This window comes from Anastrepha obliqua, chromosome 3 (assembly GCF_027943255.1).
Source record: "Anastrepha obliqua isolate idAnaObli1 chromosome 3, idAnaObli1_1.0, whole genome shotgun sequence".
Lineage (NCBI taxonomy): Eukaryota > Metazoa > Arthropoda > Insecta > Diptera > Tephritidae > Anastrepha > Anastrepha obliqua.
The window spans coordinates 46,809,577-46,832,187 of NC_072894.1; the positions used below are offsets into that span (position 1 = coordinate 46,809,577).

A 22,611-nucleotide genomic window follows, 5' to 3' on the forward strand; every position below is an offset into this window, starting at 1 on the left:
TCCTTCGGATGTATATGTACAATATGGGTATCAAATTGAAGCTGTTGGTGAATGCTTTAGTTCAGAGTATTTCCATCCGCTCCGTGACTAGGGTCCCGAGATAGAGACCAAAACGTGGACCCTAGAATGTGTTTGTACAATATGGATATCAAATGAAAGCTGTTGATAAGTGCTTTAATACGGGGTAATTTTCATACCTATTGATGACTAGGGTCTGGAAATATATGCCAAAACGTGGACCCGCCGTGTCTTTGCACCGAATTAAACCAAACTTACACACATTGTTAAGGAGGTATTGAAAATGGTTTCCGTATAGTTTGGATACCTATTGGTGGATAGGGCTCGAGATATAGGTCAAAACGTGGACCCGGGTAACCTTCGGACGTGTATGTACAATATGGGTATCAAATGGGAGCTGTTGGTGAATGCTTTAGTACAGAGTATTTTTCATGCCGCTACGTGACTGGGGTCTCGAGATATAGGTCAAAACGTGGACCCGGGTAACCTTTGGTTGTGTATGTACAATATGGGTATCAAATTGAAGCTGTTGGTAAATGCTTTAGTACAGAGTATTTCTCATGCCGCTCCGTGACTGGGGTCTCGAGATATAGGTCAAAACGTGGACCCGGGTAACCTTTGGTTGTGTATGTACAATATGGATATCAAATGAAAGCTGTCGATAAGTGCTTTAATACGGGGTAATTTTCATACCTATTGATGACTAGGGTCTGGAAATATATGCCAAAACGTGGACCCGCCGTGTCTTTGCACCGAATTAAACCAAACTTACACACATTGTTAAGGAGGTATTGAAGATGGTTTCCGTATAGTTTGGATACCTATTGGTGGATAGGGCTCGAGATATAGGTCAAAACGTGGACCCGGGTAACCTTCGGACCTGTATGTACAATATGGGTATCAAATTGAAGCTCTTGGTAAATGCTTCAGTACAGAGTATTTTTCATGCCGCTACGTGACTGGGGTCTCGAGATATAGGACAAAACGTGGACCCGGGTAACCTTTGGTTGTGTATGTACAATATGGATATCAAATGAAAGCTGTCGATAAGTGCTTTAATACGGGGTAATTTTCATACCTATTGATGACTAGGGTCTGGAAATATATGCCAAAACGTGGACCCGCCGTGTCTTTGCACCGAATTAAACCAAACTTACACACATTGTTAAGGAGGTATTGAAGATGGTTTCCGTATAGTTTGGATACCTATTGGTGGATAGGGCTCGAGATATAGGTCAAAACGTGGACCCGGGTAACCTTCGGATGTGTATGTACAATATGGGTATCAAATTGAAGCTGTTGGTAAATGCTTTAGTACAGAGTATTTTTCATGCCGCTCCGTGACTGGGGTCTCGAGATATAGGTCAAAACGTGGACCCGGGTAACCTTTGGTTGTGTATGTACAATATGGATATCAAATGAAAGCTGTTGATAAGTGCTTTAATACGGGGTAATTTTCATACCTATTGATGACTAGGGTCTAGAAATATATGCCAAAACGTGGACCCGCCGTGTCTTTGCACCGAATTAAACCAAACTTACACACATTGTTAAGGAGGTATTGAAGATGGTTTCCGTATAGTTTGGATACCTATTGGTAAATAGGGTCTCGAGATATAGGTCAAAACGTGGACCCGGGTAACCTTCGGACGTGTATGTACAATATGGGTATCAAATTGAAGCTGTTGGTAAATGCTTTAGTACAGAGTATTTCTCATGCCGCTCCGTGACTGGGGTCTCGAGATATAGGTCAAAACGTGGACCCGGGTAACCTTTGGTTGTGTATGTACAATATGGATATCAAATGAAAGCTGTTGATAAGTGCTTTAATACGGGGTAATTTGCATACCTATTGATGACTAGGGTCTAGAAATATATGCCAACACGTGGACCCGCCGTGTCTTTGCACCGAATTAAACCAAACTTACACACATTGTTAAGGAGGTATTGAAGATGGTTTCCGTATAGTTTGGATACCTATTGGTAGATAGGGTCTCGAGATAGAGACCAAAACGTGGAGCCTAGAATGTGTTTGTACAATATGGATATCAAATTGAAGCTGTTGGTGAATGCCTTAGTACAGAGTATTTTTCATGCCGCTCCGTGACTGGGGTCTTGAGATATAGGTCAAAACATGGACCCGGGTAACCTTTGGTTGTGTATGTACAATATGGATATCAAATGAAAGCTGTTGATAAGTGCTTTAATACGGGGTAATTTTCATACCTATTGATGACTAGGGTCTGGAAATATATGCCAAAACGTGGACCCGCCGTGTCTTTGCACCGAATTAAACCAAACTTACACACATTGTTAAGGAGGTATTGAAGATGGTTTCCGTATAGTTTGGATACCTATTGGTGGATAGGGCTCGAGATATAGGTCAAAACGTGGACCCGGGTAACCTTTGGTTGTGTATGTACAATATGGATATCAAATGAAAGCTGTTGATAAGTGCTTTAATACGGGGTAATTTTCATACCTATTGATGACTAGGGTCTCGAAATATATGCCAAAACGTGGACCCGCCGTGTCTTTGCACCGAATTAAACCAGACTTATGCACATTGTTAAGTAAGTATTGAAAATGGGTTTCGCAAAGTTTGGTTGTAATTCGGAGCAGTGGCAACGGGTACAGCGTTCTTTTGAGCCAGCCATAATGTCGTTTACTTTTTTAACGCTTGGGGCGGAACTGAACTGTCAAATTGACAGTGTGTCAATATTTCTTTCTGATTTGGATGCCATAAGGAAAAAACGTAAGTGCAACATGTAAAAATTGTTTGTGAATTTTTTTGGAGTGGGTTTTGGAACAGTGAATAATTTCTTACGAAATTTGAGAATTTAATGTGAAATCCGAATGAAATTATATGTTCGTGGAAAAAACAATTTTTTTCGTTTTTTTTTTTTTTGAAAAATATAAATGGATAATGGTTAAAAAAGCTCCAATGCTTAATAAAACATATAAATTGAAACGAAAAATGCATGGATGATCAGGAAAAAAGAAGATTGTTTATTCATATGCGTTGATTTGAAATTTAAAAACAATCTTCTTTTTTCCTGATTTTCAATTTATATTTTATATTTACTCAAAAATAAAATAGAAAAACAAAAAATATTGTTTATGCCAAAGCGCTTGAATAAAGAATAAAGAAATAAATAATATGAAAACCATATATTTTCTGTTCTAAACCATATCTATTCTATTTTAGTGTGCCCAGCGAAGGGGGCCAGGTTTGCTAGTACTAAAATAAAATAAATAATTGGCGCGTACACTTCTGTCAGGCGTTTGACCAAGCTCCTCCTAACATTTGTGGCGTGCGTTTTGATATTGTTTCACAAATGGAGGGACTTAAAGTTTTAAGCCGAGTCTGAACGGCAAATGGTTTTTTTTTTATGAGTAGCTCTTTCAAAGCAGAAATACATTCGCAGGTTTGCCATTGCCTGCCGTGGGTCGAACGCTATTAGAAACAGATTTTTTTTCGTTTTGCTTTTTCATGCATGGAGATTCGAACATCGACACTCCCGAATGGTAGTCACGCACCAATGGTATATCATTAAAAGCCGGTGCCATTTGATTATTTTAGGCTCTGCTGCCTTTATCTAAATCTGAAGACTGAGATACAGTTATGCCGAAAGAGTTCATTGCGACACCATTAGTTATTTTAATTTGGATACAGAGCTTGACAATGAGGATGACGATTATTGAATGATTATGACTGAAGTGAGCTTCAAGGCATAAGAAAACCCGAGTAGAATGAATTTAATCTTTCATCGTATGAACTTAGAAAAACTTGAAACCTTAATTTTGAAAAAATCGAACTATAAATTTGTTGGATGAAGAATTATGATACTTTAATTGCTATTGGCGGCCGCCGTAGCCAAACCGAATACATAACACCAAAATGAATAAAAAGTTTTTTCTAATAGCAGTCGCCCCTCGACAGGCAATGACAAGCCTCCGAGTGTATTTCTGCTATATTGTAGATCATCAAAGAATTTTGGATCACCTTAGCTCTAAGAATCGGAATTACCTTTTAGCATTTATATATGTACCTAATTTTCGATGGACTTAGGGTTTAGCAACCTGATCATTATTTATAATTAAATTAATACAAATTGTTCGTGCCTAACCCTCTGATGGGTGCTCGCGTGAAACCTTTCTCAAACTTGTGGCGTGCGTCCTGATATTATTCCACAAATGAAGAAACCAGAAGTTTTAAGCCGCCGTTTTTTATTAACGACAGAAATACACTCAGATGTTTGCCATTGTTTCCAGATTGGGCAGCCGCTATTAGAAAAAAACAGTGGGTTTTGAATTCGGGTCCTAACGTAATGGTAACCGTACGCAAACCTATGTGTACCGATACGGCGGTGACCTGAAAATAGATATGTAAATTAGGAAAATTCTGCTTAAAATTTTAGAAAACTAACTTACCAAAAGCCCGGACAATTATAATGCAAATACACTACCTGAGAGCGAAATAGTTTTAGTTGAAAGTTGTGTTAAAAACGTTTTCTAAAAACCGGGTCCTTACCATTAGTATTGATATACTTACATATTATATATAAGTGTGGAAGCGTGATGTGCGTTATAAATATTTCTTGACTGCACAATCGATCGAAACAAGAATTTTGGTACTACTTATGCGTTCTTATGTGTACATATGTACTTATATAAACATACTCGTATATGCACTTGCGTAAATACAGTTTTGTTTAAATTGTTAATACTCACCAATCAATCGTGCAGCAGTTTATCAATGATGGATACATTCTTAAACGTTCCTTGAAGGAGTCACCAATCGGTGAAAATGCCAATGCTATATGTAATTGCTCACGTATTCTTTCGATGAAGTATGCATACATCTCTGCGGGGGAATTATCAATGTGTCTCGCCTGTGCGTCAGTCAACCCGCATTTGTGTCAAAAATTGCCCAAAGCGCAGGAGGCGAATCAATTTTTGTTGGAGTTGTAGTAAAATATATATATATATATGGATGCATGCGTGTGTGTATGTGTGTAAATATTTGTGGTTCCGTTGTGTGTAGTTGCATGTATTTTATTTGCAGGAAATTATCAGCAGCATCGACGTCAGTGGCAGTTGCAGAGCGTTAGCCAAGTTCGCAAGTAGGAAGATGCATCATTCAATAATGCAGTTGAAATATGAATTGATTGTGAGTCGCTCAACGATGTGGAGCAGAAGAGCAGCGCACCATTCCAGCGGGGCAAGTTGAGTGGCAGGCATGCAATGCATTCAGGACGGAAGATGTGCAAATGGAATTCCCACAGTAGTGTGAAGTGACAACAGCCATGGCAATGGCAACGGCAGTGGTAGTAGCGGCAGTAGCGGCAGCAGTCGTAGACAGAAATTCAGGATGAAGTCAACAGAATTATAAAGCAGGTTAAAGGAAGTTGAATTGTACCGGCCAAGCAAGTAACCGACATTTGTCATTCGATGGTCCGCAAATGACCGACATGGGAGTGGCAATAGGGCAGGAAGACGGAAATGAATGTGTTACCGGAAATAGAGCAAACATGTTGCAGTATGTGTAGCAACAATTTGTTATTGTACAGTTTGTATAAGCAATTATTGTTGTTCTCAATGCAATTGCTGAATTTATATTTACTGTTTTTGTTGTTATTGCATTTATTTCGAACTCAAATCGAGTCGTAGCTTATTATTGTAATAACTCCCAAATGATGTGATTAAAGACTCTGTGGTAGGAGCAATAATAACTCACGTCAACAACTTCTGGTTACCAAAAATATTGCAAACACTAAAGACCCTTCGGTTAAAAAAATAGTAATAAAAGAAAGAATTTAATAATCCGACTCAATTCGAGTACAAGAAATTCAAATATCCATTATTTTCTCGTTAGATGGCTTCAGTGATCGATATCTCGCAAAGTATTGATTGTTTGTTCCATTCGGTGGTGGGTTACAGGGTGTTAACAATGGAAGTCAACAAAGAGAAAATTCGTTACATAAATAGCAAAAACAATGTTTCTTTTATGCCACCTTAAATACTCAATTAATTGAAGGCCAAGCGCTATTATTGTTATGACCAAAATGTTCCAGTATGGTGTGGATGTCTTGATAGGCCCATATTTTTAAGAGGAAGAGTCAGTTTATAGTGACCAATGCTACCAGATCGATTGATTTGGAAAAGTTGCGATTATATTGTCACCTATATCACTCGTTTTAACTGCACCCAATCGTCGCCATATTGCCCCGATTTTTGACACATCTAATGGAAAAAAGTGAAAAGGAACATATTTGTGCAACGGGGTCATGCATGGTATTCGTTTAATATTAGCCTTTGATTAAATGTTTTTCAAGGGCGACACCGTCCCCGATAAGTTGATGGCACCTGAACACAACGCGCATAGAAGAAACCCTAACTGGAGTATAAGTATCTACAGATCTGTTGCCTCTCGAGAAAGTCTCAGAGGCAAGTAGTAGCAAGTACTAGCCGAACTGTTCAAGTGTGGGGCCAACATTATTGCCTGTGCGGTACATCTCGTCATACAGACGTCACCATCCCTAGCGACTGGAAAGAGGGCGTAATCATGCCATTCCAAATAAGGGTGACCTCAGCCAATGCAAAAAATCCAGAAGAACTACAGTGGAGGCTAAACCAGAAACTTAGTGACCTAGATTACGCCGGCGACATCTGCTTTATGACTCACACATTAGCTGACGCCACTGCAAAACTTCGCTAATTAAAATTGCACGCGCATTCGGTTTTAAAATAAACAAAAACTAAGCTTATGAGGATACAAACAACAAACGCATTTCCTCTTAAAATTTTTTTTTCGTCGAGACACACTAACAAGTACAGGATACCATTAAGCCCCATTGTACTGCTTTCGGGTTTCCTTTTTAATTTTCTTTAAATCTACCCGACCTCCGAAGAAATCTGAGTAGATCTTGTAGTGCCAAGGAGCCAAGATGGTCGCTTCTTAACACATCAGTACCAAAGACCTCAAGCCTGATTCGAGCGAAGGCCGGGCAGACGCACAGAAAGTGGTCCGCCATCTCATCCTCCTCTCCACATGTCCGAAATAAAAAGACGAAAATGGACAAAATGGAAAATCGTTTTCACAAACTCTCCGCAGAGAAGGTGATAATGTTGTCCAAATGGCGTTTCAATGGAAACCGCAAGGAAGTCGATACAGAGGAAGTCACCCACGACAAATTTGGAGGCGCACAATCTCCCACGAGAGTCCTTCCACCGCCACCTGAACCCAAATCAGACTCATAGAGGCGGACACAAATCGTGTGAAAACATTTGTTTTCGACCTATGTTCCGACTAGGAGCGATGTAATACGCATTATTGTCTTAAATCGATTTTTATTTTCATCTGAGAACGTCAGCTATGCATAATTTATCAAGGAATATAAATAAAGAAAAAAAAAAACAAAAAGAATAGCAAAACAGTATTTGGTTAAGAATAATTGCACTGCTCATCGACCTGGTTTCTTTTTATATATATACATTATCCCCCTACCACCACTCCCATATATTAATTAATATGATTTTGCCAATCAATCATTCATTTCTTACTCACCAATTGCTTTGCTACGCTCAACATATTCTCCATAATTGCCGCCTTATCTTCCAGCTGATAGAGATTGGGCAAATCGCCAGTGTTAAGTATGCCATTGATGTCTTCAATGAAACCCTCGTCAATAGCCTGCAAAATATGGATGCCAGTATATAAAGAGGAAGAAAGAGATATGTGAAAGAAATATACAAGTCTACATTAGGAGAAGTAAAAAGTGTTGAATGGTTCCAGGTGATGTCTTTAGTGAGCCATATCTTCTAATGGATACTTATACGTGGCTTCAGAACACATTAATTGCTGCCCGTTGACCCGATTTAACCCTTCGGCAACAGAGCATTATTACTGACGATGGGTAAAATCTAACCAAGCACATTTACCGAAGAATGTTTTCATGAAATATAGCTCAAAAATGTATTATTTTATTTTTATTATTGTAACCTTTGCATTCATACTAAAAATCAACACGTTGCATAAAAATCCATTTAAAATTACTATAAAACAAGACACACAAAAAAAGAGCGGAACTAAGTAAAAAGAATATGAGAAAACAGAGCAATACACCAAATTTGCAGACGATCTAAGAGAAACGTGAACAATATTCCGAGCCGGATGTAGGCTAGGTATAGGGATTTTTTACTCTCCATGAGAGTGTATATGTGCCCAATTAGGCTTGGAGGTTCATTTTGATACCACTAGTTTGAGTTCAAGTTCCCCTTTTGCTTACCAATGTGTTAAAACCACTTCGTCTATTCAGTAAACGATGGAATCCATAATGGATGACTACGGACTCTAAATCTGCCAGATATTTAAAGTAAAGGGTTTTCCAAACAGAGGTGTTATTTTTATATTCAAAGAAAAATGCTATTTTTTAATATAATGATCGGATGTTTATTTCATTATAAAGAGGAAGGTATACCGTTAATAGTGGAAAATAACATCAGACAAATGACCACCACGACCACGCCTACAGGACAATATCATTTTCATGAAATTTTCATAACGAAATTGCAAAGTAGCTGCCCTATGTCCTCGATAGCCTTAGGAATTATATCTTTGAGGTCTTGAATCGACCCTGGGCTGTTGGCATGGACTTTCTCTTTCACGTGGCTTCAAGGAAAAAAGTTACAAGGTGTTAAGTCACAAGATCTCGGTGGCCAATTGTGATCACCTCTTCGAGAGATAACACGGTCCGAAAGCTTTTCCCGTAAAAGATCAATAGTTTTGTTTCTTGTGTGGTATGAGCGTCATCTTGTTGAAAATAAACGTTGTCCAGATCAATACCATCCAATTCCGGCCATAAATATCGAAAATCGTTAATAATCTCTCGATAGCGATAGATAACACCTGTTATTGGAAGACCCTATAGTAAGAGCTTAGACAACGAAGGAAGTGTTAAATGCTGCTTCTTTCAGCTGTGTACTAAAGAGTACGTCCTCATACGCTTCTAATATGTTCCAATTAGGCAGTGCACGGTGATAACACCAACTATATAGGTACATATTTTACTAGTGGGAAACCAATTTGGGTTGCTGAGGAATCCAGTTTTGTGTTCATTCATTCTATGCCATGCCTGTCTAGTTATCTTACAAGTGGGCGCCGTGATCCATCGTGTGTGGTGGGCCACTTAGCCAGATCATGTAAAATAACTTTACACTCGACTGCTACTTTGTATGAAGATTTTGGCAATGCAGAGGTTTTATTGCAGTTTGACTGTCAGAGTATATAGTGATTGGCTGTGCAGAAGACTATTATGCAGTATTGAGGTGCTAGTGAAGATAGCCACTGACCCTGTTTCAAGGTCCGTAACGTTATCCGATTCACTTTTGTCTGGGATTAGCAAAATTGATGAGCATCATAATATAGTTTCCTATGTGCTCCCTAAAGAGACCCTTAGTCGCTAGTGGTATGGATTAAATTTACCAATGTAAGTATTCTAGGCAATAATTTGAACATTGCCCATGGATCCTTTCAAAACATTGTAGTTAATGACTTGGGCTTGCGCCATTTGCTGCCAACCTTCATCAAACGCATCATTACTGGAGACGATACGTGGGTTTATGAGTACGACACGCAATCCAGAAATTAGGCGAGTGAGTGGACAGCTTTAAATGTGCACAGACCAAAAAACCTCATCCTTTTCAGTTAAAAAAGAAAGCGATACTCACGGCCAAAGAGAAAGAATTTGTTGGAAAGCAACTCGTGGATTTTGCACCATTATAACACATCGTCACAAAGTGGCAAAAAGTTTTGAACCAAAACGAAGCGAATACTATCCAACAGCCATCGAATTCACCTTATACCTGCGATTTTTTTCTGCTTGATCAGGTCAAAAAACTACTAGCAGAAAGCATGTAATGGAAAAAATCGAAGACGGCTCCGAGGCCTATACCGAAAATAGAATTCCAGAAATGTTTTAAGAGCTGAATCAAAAACTGGCATAAGCGCGTTGGAGTAGATGGGAAGTACTCTGAAAGCGATAATATCACTTTTGAGGAATAAACTTGTATTTTGAATTTTCTGAATACATTTCGGGAACTTTTTGATTAAGGAGGAGTAAATATTTAATTTATTTTTATTTTTTGATATAATTTATTTAAAAATTATTTCAGAAGTTATTGAAATTAAAGTTTAATACTACATAAATAATTCGACAAAACTTAAACATAAATGTTGTAATTCATATAAACTTATTGGCACGTATACCGTTTTTACGTGTTTGGCCGAGCTCCTCCTCCTCCTTGATCTTGTTCCACAAATGAGGGACCTATTAGAAAAAACTTGTTCTTCATTTTGATATTTCACCGAGATTTGAACGTACGCTCTCTCTGAATTCTGAATGGTAGTCACGCACCAACTCATTCGGCTGGGGCGGCCGCTTATCTATATATATAAAAATGAAATGATGTTCGTTTGTACGCATTTTTTTGGGCCGATACGAGGCCAATTTTATTCGTTCTTTTTTCATATTATAGGGATCCCCTAGGGGAAGGTTTTTAGCAAAAAAAATTCTTTTAAATATTTTCTTCATATAAAAAAGAAGAAAAAATCAAAATATTGTACAAAACAAAACTTGCTCGATTCTTAGATTATAGTAAGTTTCGAATCGACATTCATTTTATGTGTACAAAAATATATTAGAAAAAAATGTTATAGTTTTTCAAAACATTTCATTTTCAACTATTAACAAAGAAGATATTTCATTCATAACACTTTTTGGTAGACAACGTTTTCGCGTAAATGAATAATGACGATGGTTTGCCTACTCGTGAGCAAGCTACATACAATTGTCCATGAGAAAAAATTATTAATTGTCATAGCGAAGGCAAGGCGAATGGGAACTGCAAACGTTTGAAATCGAATGGTAAATCCGTTGGAATCAGTGGAATTCTGGGTATCAAAACGTCTTCTCCTTTGTACTTCCCTTTCAAAATTGTTGCTTCGATAACGTTACCCATTAGCTTCTTCACAGCGAGTCTGGTACCGTTGCAAAGTCGTGGCACATTAATGTTGCGCAGCATAATAATCGGTGCTCCAATTTTTAATCGTAAATTATGAGGTAGTAGGCCTGACAAATCGAGTGAGTTTAAGAATTCAGTTGGATAATTTACGACATCATCTTGACCAGTAAATAGTGGCCATTGACTAACTTATATGCAACTATGTCACCAGGTATTTGATCCAAAATAGCTACATTTATATCATTTACGTCCTTATTTTTCCCAGCTAAAATTGCTCTTTCGCTGAGCCAATCATGGTTTTTGTAGTGTTGAACTATGTTTGGAAATACACTCTGTATCAATGTAATATCGTAATTGTTCCCGTTGGATCGACAGACATTTGGCCATTTCCGATTTTCAGTAAGTTTCATAACATTGATCGATTTATAGCCAAATAAATTATAGAAGTTTATTTTACGTTATCTCCTTTTTAAGCCCTTTTTGGGAGAATATAAATAAGTTTTAAAATTATGCCAAAGACATACAAAATAATAATCATAACCTATTGTATATATCAAAAGAAAAATAAGTTTTAAACTCCTAGATAAATACAAATGTATGTTAGGATAATGCTAAATAATCTAATTTTATCATAACTTTGTAAACTCCTATGTTAAAATGATTTTGGGCAATAAATGAAATGAAATGAAATGACTCGATCTATATACATATATAAAAATGAAATGATGTTCGTTTGTACGCATTTTTTTGGACCGATACGAGGCCAATTTTATTCGTTCTTTTTTCATATTATAGGGATCCACTTGCTCGATTCATAGACTAAGTTTCGAATTAACATTCATTTTATGTGTACAACTTTTTTTGAATAAATATACGAATTTTTCGTTATTGTGAAACGATTTGTGTCGTGTTGCTAAGTTGCAATTTTTTTTCGGCGGAGAGTAAACATAAACACAGAGGACGCACACGAACACACGAACGCCGAACTACTGATTTGTGTTTTGTGTGCAGTTCATTTGTAAGAGCAACAAGTGTGTTGACCAAGGATAGTAGATTTACCAAGGTTTGCCAGACAAGAAACAGTTATTCGGCTCTCAGAGAATTTGACAGAAGTTGTTTTTGGGTTTACGTCAAACGAGATATACATTTTGTAAGAACAAAGGAAATGTTCAAACGGTTTGTTTACGAATACCGCACACCAGAGCACACCACTTTATACTTTTCCCCATGTGATGTGGCAGAAAAAATTTTTTTGTTTTTGCAGTTTCAAGTAGACCTGATAAATCTATAGGCCTTTTGTGTTGACAGTTTTCTTTGAGTATTCACATCGATAAGATTACAATAGAATACATTGTTCTCGGATTGATACGAATTGAAAAAAAATAACATTACATTTTCGGAATGGCAGATTTAAAAAAAATCGTGGATTTATTTACCGAAGAGGATGAACATATGAATACACAAAATTCAGATAACTCCAACGATATAAGCGTGTTTGAAGACATGGGAATTCAGATCAATGAGGACAATGTGATTGTTGTTTCAGACGAAAATTCACCCAACAACGAGTCAAAGACGGAAATTGTTCATCACGAAACGAAAACACAATCCGAAGTTCTCAATTGAGAACTGGAGCGTGAATACCATTATGATTGTAATGAACTAAACACAACAACAGCAACATGTTTATGATACAATCATGAATAATGTTAGCCATGGAACTGGTGGATTGTTTTTCTTGGATGCTCCGGGGGGAACACGAAAGACCTTTTTGATTTCATTGATATTAGCAACAATTCGATAAAATAATAACGTTGCATTGGCACTCGCTTCTTCCGGAATTGCGGCTACATTACTGGAAGGTGGTCGCACAGCACATTCTGCATTAAAGTTGCCTTTGAATATGCAGGTAAATGAAACACCAACATGTAATATTTCGAAAACATCTGGAATGGCAAAAGTTCTTAAAGTATGTAAGCTCATCGTGTGGGACGAGTGTACTATGGCACACAAGAAACCATTGGCACTTGATAGAACTTTGAAAGATCTACGAGGAAGCCAAACAGCCTTTGAAGGTGCCGTGATTTTATTGGCTGGAGATTTCAGGCAAACATTACCTGTGATCCCAAAATCTACGGCTGCAGATGAAATCAATGCATGCTTAAAATCATCGTATTTATAGAGACATGTAAACACGCTTACACTTACTACAAACGTACGTGTTCAACTACAGAACGATCCATCAGCAGCTGAATTTTCACACCAATTACTGAAAATGGGAAATGGCCAAATGTCTGTCGATCCAACAGGAATGATTACATTGCCTAACAATTTCTGCACTTTTGCACAGTCTAAAGAGGCATTGATACAGAGTGTATTTCCAAACATAGTTCAACATTACAAAAACCATGATTGGCTCAGCGAAAGAGCAATTTTAGCTCGGAAAAATAAGAACGTCAATGATATAAATGCAGCCATTTTGGATCAAATACCGGGTGACATAGTTGCATATAAGTAAGTCAATGGACACTATTACTGATCAAGATGATGTCGTAAATTATCCAACTAAATTCTTAAACTCACTCGATTTGCCAGGCCTACCACTTCATAATTTACGATTAAAAATTGGAGCACCGATTATTATGCTGCGCAACATTAATGTGCCACGACTTTGCAACGGTACCAGACTCGCTGTGAAGAAGCTAATGGGTAACGTTATTGAAGCAACAATTTTGAAAGGGAAGTACAAAGGAGAAGACGTTTTGATACCCAGAATTCCACTGATTCCAACGGATTTACCATTCGATTTCAAACGTTTGCAGTTCCCTATTCACCTTGCCTTCGCTATGACAATTAATAGGCGCAAGGGCAGTCTCTACAAATGTGCGGCATTAATTTAGGTAACCCAATTTTTTCTCATGGACAATTGTATGCAGCTTGCTCACGAGTAGGCAAACCATCGTCATTATTCATTTACGCGAAAGACGGAAAAACCAAAAACGTTGTTTACCAAAAAGTGTTACAATAAAGTTCGAATGAAATTGTATCAAAGAATTTGCTTTGTTACGTATTAATTTTATTCTCTTTCAGCAAATCATTGAATTTATCGCCTAGCGAAGTGGGCGAGGGTACGCTAGTTTTTAATATAATATAAACTTACCAATGCATCAAAAATTAGAATTCACTACTCACAAAAGTAAAGTTATTTGCTTCTGACTAATAGTGGTGCATAAATATTTATACATAAGAACAAACTATTTAATATTTCGTCCTGGCATAAATTCTAGCAACGACAAAATTTGGATGGGCAAAACAGACCTAAGGTCACTTTTTGTATTCCCGTATTTTAAGCTCGAGATGGGACGAATGATTTTCTATAGGACTTATGCCTGACCTTTAATAAAGTGTCAGTGAATGTTTTGTGTTGAAAAGTATCCACATTTTATGTTTGTATGCTGTATGTTTGGGATTTTTATCGTTTTTAAATAAAACCTCCTTTCTTGGCATACCCACTTTTTCTTCCCTGGTATGTAATTTTCCCTTGAGAATGGACAAATAAAGATGCTTATGCATTGTGTCACCTGCAAAAACTAGTTTTTTGACTCCCTGAGCTGACATGCAAGCCCAAGCTATGAGAGAACCTCCGTCGTGCTTAATAGTGAATTGGAGATTTTTGATTTGCAGCTCTTCATGTGACTTCCGCTCTACCATACGACGACCAACCGGAACAAAAATATTATACTCGCGTTCGTCACTACAGGCTACGGTTTTCAAAACTTCTTTGTTTTATATTTAGGTGTTGGCGAATAAGAGTCGTTTCTATATTTATTTTTGAAATAGGCGGATTTACCGTTAAACGCGAGCGTGAAAATTATTGTTCCTGTTGTACTGTTTGCGGATACTTGGGTGTGATGTGTTGTCTTCAGTTTGCCGTTAGTCTTTGCGGGTGCTATATTGGGGGTTTTACTGATTTTCTTCTAACATTCGACGATGTTATTGACTTTCAGCAACTCTGTTCGACCATCACATGCTATGTTTTATAAATTATCGCATGCTTTGCGCCGTTTTATTATGATTTCTATCGCTTGGCGATATCGGCTTTGACATACTACAAATATATTTCACAGATTTTCGTTCATTATGAAGATATAAAAGAATTTGTTTTTCAGCTCTTTTCAATTCTTTATCCTTTGGTACTTTCAACATGCACAATAAATTCCTCTTCTTCAAAACTACATCAGGCATTTAAATTTGTACATACAAGAGACTATGCAAAATAATTCTGTGCGCCACGTATAGACTGAATTCAGCCTAACAGCCACTTACTACAAATTAAAACTAAACTATAATTCTAATATTCCACAATAATTCAATTGATGAACAATGATTAATATTTGCCAAAAGCAATTCATTTACTTGCTTGCGTGCGCATTCTAAATTCAGAAATTATCTGCATAACACTGACCATAATTGAGTGCATGTCCGTCCAGCTGCATGTACATACAGACATATATTGTACATTAGTATGCAACATTATTATGCATGCCGTTGTTTCCTGAGCATATTTGGGAGAGAATACTTTTGAAAGAAGGGTGTTTGGTTAAGAGCTTGAGAAATTAAAATGACATAAATATTGTTCGAATGCATTTTTTTATTATATCTAATCTGGTAGAAAAATTTCTTGGCATTTATTTTTTGAATTGATATCCGGCATAGGTCCGCCGCAGCTTTAAGTTACATGGTTCATTTGATCAGTCCAATTTGATCAAAACCTTTTCCCATAAATCTGGCACGAATATTGCAATAAATCAGTAGTTAAGCGCACTGTATGGCAAGTTGTGGCGACTTGTTGGAACCAAATATCGTTGATTTGTAGCTGATTAATTTTTTTAAACAAAAATTCAGCTTCTCCCTAATTTCAAAAGAAATATGAGACGATATTTTTTTTTTAATTTATTTTTATTATTTAGGTATATTTATAGTTATGCGATTCTATGTACTAATGTTTATATTGAACGCATATATACATAAGTACATAATCTTGTGAAGACTTTTCTCTTTTTGATCAGTGCACCTTTGACGCAGTGGATAGATGTACATTAAAGCCTACTTGCAGCAGAAAAATGATGAACAGAGGTTAGGTTAGGTTAGGTTAGGTGAAACTGGCTGGTCGAGGGCATCAGATACCATTTTGGTTCATAGCAATACCAGATCAGAGCCCTCTTTTTTTATAGATAAAGTGAATAAGTCAAGTACAATATCATAATAATTGAAATGCTGTTTGCTAAAAACTCATGGGTGAAAGCATAATTTTACTGCAAGACAGTAGCAAAGTTCATTAAATTGCAAAGTTGATTTGGAAACTCGTTGGCCATGTCCAATTTTAACGGAATTCAATTTTTTTAGTAAATTTGATCATTTATGCTTTCATGAGTTTTTCGAGATCTTCAGAGATTACACATACAGAGATGGTTCTGGTGCGAGTTGTTGAAAAAAATACTGAACAAATATTTAGGAAACCAAGAATCTCAAAAAATATTAATTGAAAATGAAAATGTTCAAAAAGTTATCGAAATATTGTAAGAATTCACGCGAATTTTACAAATCAATAATTACATTATTTCGATTGGCTGATTAATTTAAGTCAAATATTGTATCTTATAAAAGTAATTACAACAATCTATATTTACAAGGTAGAGCAAAATTAATCATCCAATTTTGTTTGTGAAAAACTTTTTAACTGAATTAAAAAAATTATTTCGGATGATGAAAATATTTATTTTGGCGCTTCCGCGCTCTACGAATTGTCGGTTTGCATACTGCAGCTGTTTAGCTCACAAATGTCAAATATGTATGATTCATTTACAATGCCCTTTTAAAAATTATAAACCTTCTGAGTAGATGATTAATTTTGCGCCACATTGTTGGACATAACAATTACCTTCGATAAAATTAGAATTTAATAAAATGAATATACGAGTACAACACAGTTTTATCTCTTCTTCCTCTAGTACAGACCAGCATCGGACCAAAGCTACGACACATTGCATATTCACGAAAGACATAAAAACAGTCAGAATGGGAACATTTTCGTTAGAAGTTAAAAGACAGCTTTACTCTTGGAAGTTATATATGTATGCATATAGCATTAAATGCATTCGAGATCAATGATTGTGTCAAATTTTAATTTAATCGCAGTGAGGTTTGCATTGCATATATAGATTATTTTAAAAACTTTTATAAGAAATAAAATTTCACTTAAATACATCCATAGCCGCGGTCGCCGTAATCGAAGGGGTTGGTACGTGACCAGCATTCGATTGTGCTCGTATTCAAAACTCCAGGCTTGGAAGGCCAAGTAGTAGAAACAGTTTTTTCTAATAGTGGTCGGTCTTCGCCAGGCAATGACAAGCCTCCGAGTGTATCTCTCCCACGAAAAAAGCTTCTCTTGAAAAACCGTTCTGCCGTTGTAAGTCCCTCCATTTGCGTGATACGGTTTTATCATTTTTCATTTTAATTTCTAAAAATTGTTAAATTTCAACATTTCTGTTTTGACTTTGCATACGGATCTCACACAGAATATCTTATAATAAAATTTTTGAATTTACAATGAGAACTAATTTCAATCCATTTCTAGAACTTCCGATTAAAGCTCGATGCACCAGTGACATACATATGCACATGCATTTAAATATATATGCACATAAGCATTACCACATTGTTATTAGCACTCATTGCCGCTTCACAAAACAGCGCTTAGTATTTATAAATGCGAGAAATCTACACTCGTACGAGTATTTAAACAATAAATTTCTCTTGTATTATTTAGAGTTGTCATGCAGTTTAATTGATTTTGTTATAACATTTGTTGCCAATGTCCATACATTTCCCCACAGCATTCGCACCAACTGCGAATTGTTACCATGTATTTACAAATGTACTCATACAAAAGCAAGCTTACATGTGCACACATACATATGCACGACTCCCAATATATATACAATAAATAGGTGCATTTATAGTATGTTTGTGTGGGCTGGCATGCATGCAAGTTGCTTATAAGCCTTGCTATCCAGACTGGCCACATTTTCCCTATTTGTTGCTGAATCGCATGCAAAACAATCGTATGAGGAGGCTGTCAGTTCAATTAGTGTCAAACATACAGTCACTACGTTTCGAGAATCCCAATGAGAAAGCTGAAAGTGAGATGATCTTGGGCAGTATAGCGTGTCATGCCACTCTGCTTTACAAGGTTTTTTCGCGTGAAGTTTAGTAAAAATATTACAAACTCCAACATAATTCAATTGGTAACATGGTAATGCCAGTTAGTTTTCATGAAGGTATTTTGCGGAGTGTTCGCTAAAATCGCTGTTTACTGAAAAATCGGTGACATTACACTCAATTTGGAGGAACATCGCTGAAATAGATACCGAAAACAAAGTCTGGCAAGATTTGATTGACAATATGTGCCACTATAAGCCCAACCAACGCGACTACATAAATGAAATTATTTCCCCTATGTAACGAAAATGTTTGTCTTTTTTTTTATATTCGCAGGATGAGAAGGAAAGAATGTAAAATTTAATATTACTTGTTCTTGACGATATATGCACCTTTAAGTTCAAGAAAAATCTCAGATCTTTCATAGTTTATAGTATCCAATCTCAGATCTTTCATAGTATAGCATTCGCTTTCCTGATCATTGCAGTGTATACCAAGCCGAAATCTTTATTATCTCAGAAAGTGATAAATAGAAGAGTAGTGACAAAGAATTCTTCCGTTACTCCGATATACAGGTAGCTCTGAAATCACTTTTATCATGTAAATACCCGTCTAAGACAGTAAAAGAGAAGAAAAATTATTAAAAATGCTTAGACAGTATTTTTCGATTATTATTCTGGGTGCCCGGACATAGTAACATTAAAGATAACTGTAAGGCAGATGCGTTAGCTACATTGGGCTCCTCGCTTCAAATTAGTCAGTTAGTTAGGCAACATACAAACTTTTAATACTTAGAAACACCATTACTGTTGTAAATTTCAACTGGAAATAGTTAAACACCTGCACTATCAGTAAACAAACGTGGTCGGAATGGAACATGGGTCGCACTAAGAGTCTACTTAAATTCAGTAGGAAGGATCTAAGAATCGCAGTAGGTGTCTTATCTGGGCATTCCCTAAGACATGCCATTAGTTTAGGGGCACCATCCAACGAGTTTTGTAGAAGCTGTCAAGATATAGAAGAGGAAGAGGCAGTCGAACACCTTCAATGCAGGTGGATGGCTCTGTGTAAAAGCCGGTTGCGATTACTCGATCTCTCGTTTCTGGACAACATTGCGGATGTTGCGAACCTCACACTAGCTAATATAGCCAGCTCTTCACAAATCAAACAATGGTTTAGAGAGGACCAAGTATAGTAGGGATTGGTTTGTTCCGGTGGTACCACAAGGCGCTTCTAATTCGCCTAGGTGCGTCGAAGGACAGCCACTTCACATAACCACCTTACCTAAATGGACAGAAATAGACAGGTTGAAACTCCTTTTCAGTTTTGTATTTAGTGTATCGGCTGTTGTTTTTGACTGCATAAGAACTATCGATATCTGTCACTATGGTTTGAGAGGAACTGTTCCAGAAGTTCATAGTTATGGTAAATGCTGAGCGCTATCAAACCATGCTGACTGAATTTTTGTTTCGAAAAATTAATCAGCTAAACATTTCCGACATTTGGTTCTAAAAAACGGCAGCGCAACTTGCAATACAGTTGCTTAACAATCGTTTTATTGCAATATTCAAGCCACCATTGATGCCATATGTTCAGATTTTTCCAAAAAGTATATAAAAAAAATACAGAGTGGCTGATGAATTTTGCTACATTAAGAAGCTCAAATAACTTTTTTTTTAGTGTATGGAATTCATTTATTTTTTTTCAAGTTGAAGGTCATTAAATTTTATTAAATGTAGCTTAACTAGTTTTAAAAATAATTGAATTTAAATGCCCCCCATGCTCGTTGACACAAGTGCGGCATCTTAGTAAAAAGTTGTTCATTGCTGCTTTGAGAGTTGCGACAGGAATAGCCGCAATTGTTGCCCGAATGGATTGTTTTAGTTCATCCAAATTTGTTGGCTTTGTTTTATAAACTTCTTGTTTACATAAACCCCACAAGAAAAAGTCAGGTGCAGTAAGGTCAGGCGACCTGGGGGGCCAACGAAATTCGGAGTTTCTTGAAATCAGTTTATTGGGAAATTTTCGTCGCAACTCTGTCATAACAGTCTGGGCTATGTGAGACGTTGCCCCATCTTGTTGAAACCACACAGAGTTGAAAGGAATTCTCTTTCGGCGTAGTTCTGGATAGAAAAATTCTTTCAGCATTTTCAAATAACGGTCTCCAGTAACCGTAACGGTGTGACCATTTTCTTCAAAAAAATAAGGTCCGACAATACAGCGTGAAGAAACCACACTCCACACTGTCACGCGAAGAGGATGCAATTCCGTCTCGTGGAGTATCTGTGGGTTAGAAGTACTCCATATTCGACAATTTTGTTTGTTCACATTGCCGTTTAAATCGAAATGGGCCTCATCAGACATGAAAAGGCAGATTAACATGTTTTGGTCTTCTTCCACCATTTGCAGGAACTTCTGGCAAAATTCCAAGCGAATCGGCAAGTCTGTTGTATTCAGTTTGTTAACCATTTGAATTTTGTAGGGAAATAAGTCTAAATCTTTGTGCATTATTGTTTGCAAAGACTGTCGGCTGACACCAAGTTGAGCAGTTACGCTTCTTGTTGAAACCCTTGGATTGCTTTGTATAGCTGCAGCTACAGCAGCGATCGTTTCCTCCGTCCGAACTGGTGGGTTTCGATGATAAGGCCTTCTTGCGACTGTTCCTTGCTCAGCAAAATTATTCACCAGTCTCATTATGGCCCATCTGCTCGGGGGATCGTCGCCAAACATCCGCCTGTACTCTCTCTGTACCAAAACTACGGACTCCAGTGGGTGATAGCGGCGGACTATCCAAATTCTTGTTTGCGTGTCCCAGTTATCCATTTTAATAAATTTTAAAGATCAATCTGCAAATTAAAACAAAAATGGAACAGATGACTTAAAAAGAAAAAGTTATTCAATTTGTTTTTGGTAGCGGCTTTCATCAGCCACCCTGTATATGCCATGAAATTTTTCTACCAGATTATAATGAAAAAAATTCACTCCAATAATATTTTTGTTTTGTATTATCGTTTTAAGCTCTCAAATCACCCGATGCATATGATTGGTCCTAACATCCTTTGTTGGGTGTTTCCTCCAACTCCTCCTCCAATTTGTGGTGAACGTATTGATGCTGTGCCACAGTTATACGCAGAAATATACTTATCAGTTTAGCATTGCCAGTCCAGAGGCGATCTCTATTAGAATCATTATACAAGAAATACTGGTTAAAAACTCAAAATTTAAACCAACCTCCAGTTCATATTTAACCTACTAAATTACTTTTAACGGTTTCTTTGGATTGGCATTATTCTTTGAGTAGAAAGTATAAAAAACAAAAAAAATAAACAATCACGCGATGTTTGTCTCGCTTGTGTATTGTCGGGATTGTGTGTGGTTGAAATTTGGCCACCTCTGAATCTTGTCTTTCCACATCCTGCATTTCGGAAATTTGTGTGTCGGGATTTCGTCATACACCTTCCAAATATGATTTTTGCAAATATATTTCCGACAGGGATGAACATATTTTGCCATTTGGTGCTTTATGCACCAATATTCATATGTGAAGGGTGTTTTTAAGGAGCCTTAGAACTTAAACTGATAGTACAAAAGAGAAATATTGAATGCATTTTATTTATTCAGGTAGATAATTTTATAGCATTTATTTTTTGATGATGATATTGCACATATGTATATCCGCCGCGGCTACGAGTTACGAGGTCTATTCGGTCAGTTCAATTTTTGACTACTTTTTCGAAAAAATCTGGACGTATGGCGTCAATGGTGGATTGAATATTGTAATAAATCTATTGTTAAGCGCGCTGTATGCCAGTTGCTCTATTTTGTTCGAACCAAATGCTGGTGACGTTTAGTTGATTAATTTTTGGAAACAAAAATTCAGTCAGCATGGCTCCATAGCTCTCGCCATTTAACGTAACGGCAGCTCCTTCCTCATTTCGAAACAACTAAGGACCGATGATGCCGCCAGTGCTCTATGAACTTTGCGAACAGATTTCATTACTTCAAAGTAAACTTCCAAAATTTGGAAGCGTTATTCTGGCATTAAGGGATTCATGATGACTTGCCAAACCTTAAAAATTAAAAAAAAAACCAACCCTTTCGGCTGCGGCAACCTCCACACCTTACTGAACAGAAGGGTCAGCACAATGTGCCAATCTCACCTGTCAAACCTGTCGATATCGATAGCTCTCATATAGCTAAAAAAACACCCGATATATAGAATGCTGAATATATGTATTAAAAGTATATTCAGGCTAGCTACTTGCATATTAACTATGAGCCATATTGTCTGAAACATTACAAGTTAGTATGTAATTTGTAATTCTATTAGTTACTTGCATGGTAGAA

General features: G+C 37.0%; 1 protein-coding gene across 1 annotated transcript in view; it reads right to left on the minus strand.

Annotated features, from left to right (window-relative positions):
* LOC129240668 (dynein axonemal heavy chain 3-like) overlaps nt 1–22,611 on the minus strand; it is a 319,983-nt gene that overhangs the window by 91,219 nt on the left and 206,153 nt on the right. The window contains exons 44-45 of the mRNA XM_054876599.1: nt 7,589–7,714; nt 4,753–4,913 (exon numbers count right to left, since the gene is read on the minus strand). Coding sequence (XP_054732574.1) covers nt 4,753–4,913; nt 7,589–7,714 — 287 coding nt within the window. The remainder of the gene's footprint in view (nt 1–4,752; nt 4,914–7,588; nt 7,715–22,611) is intronic.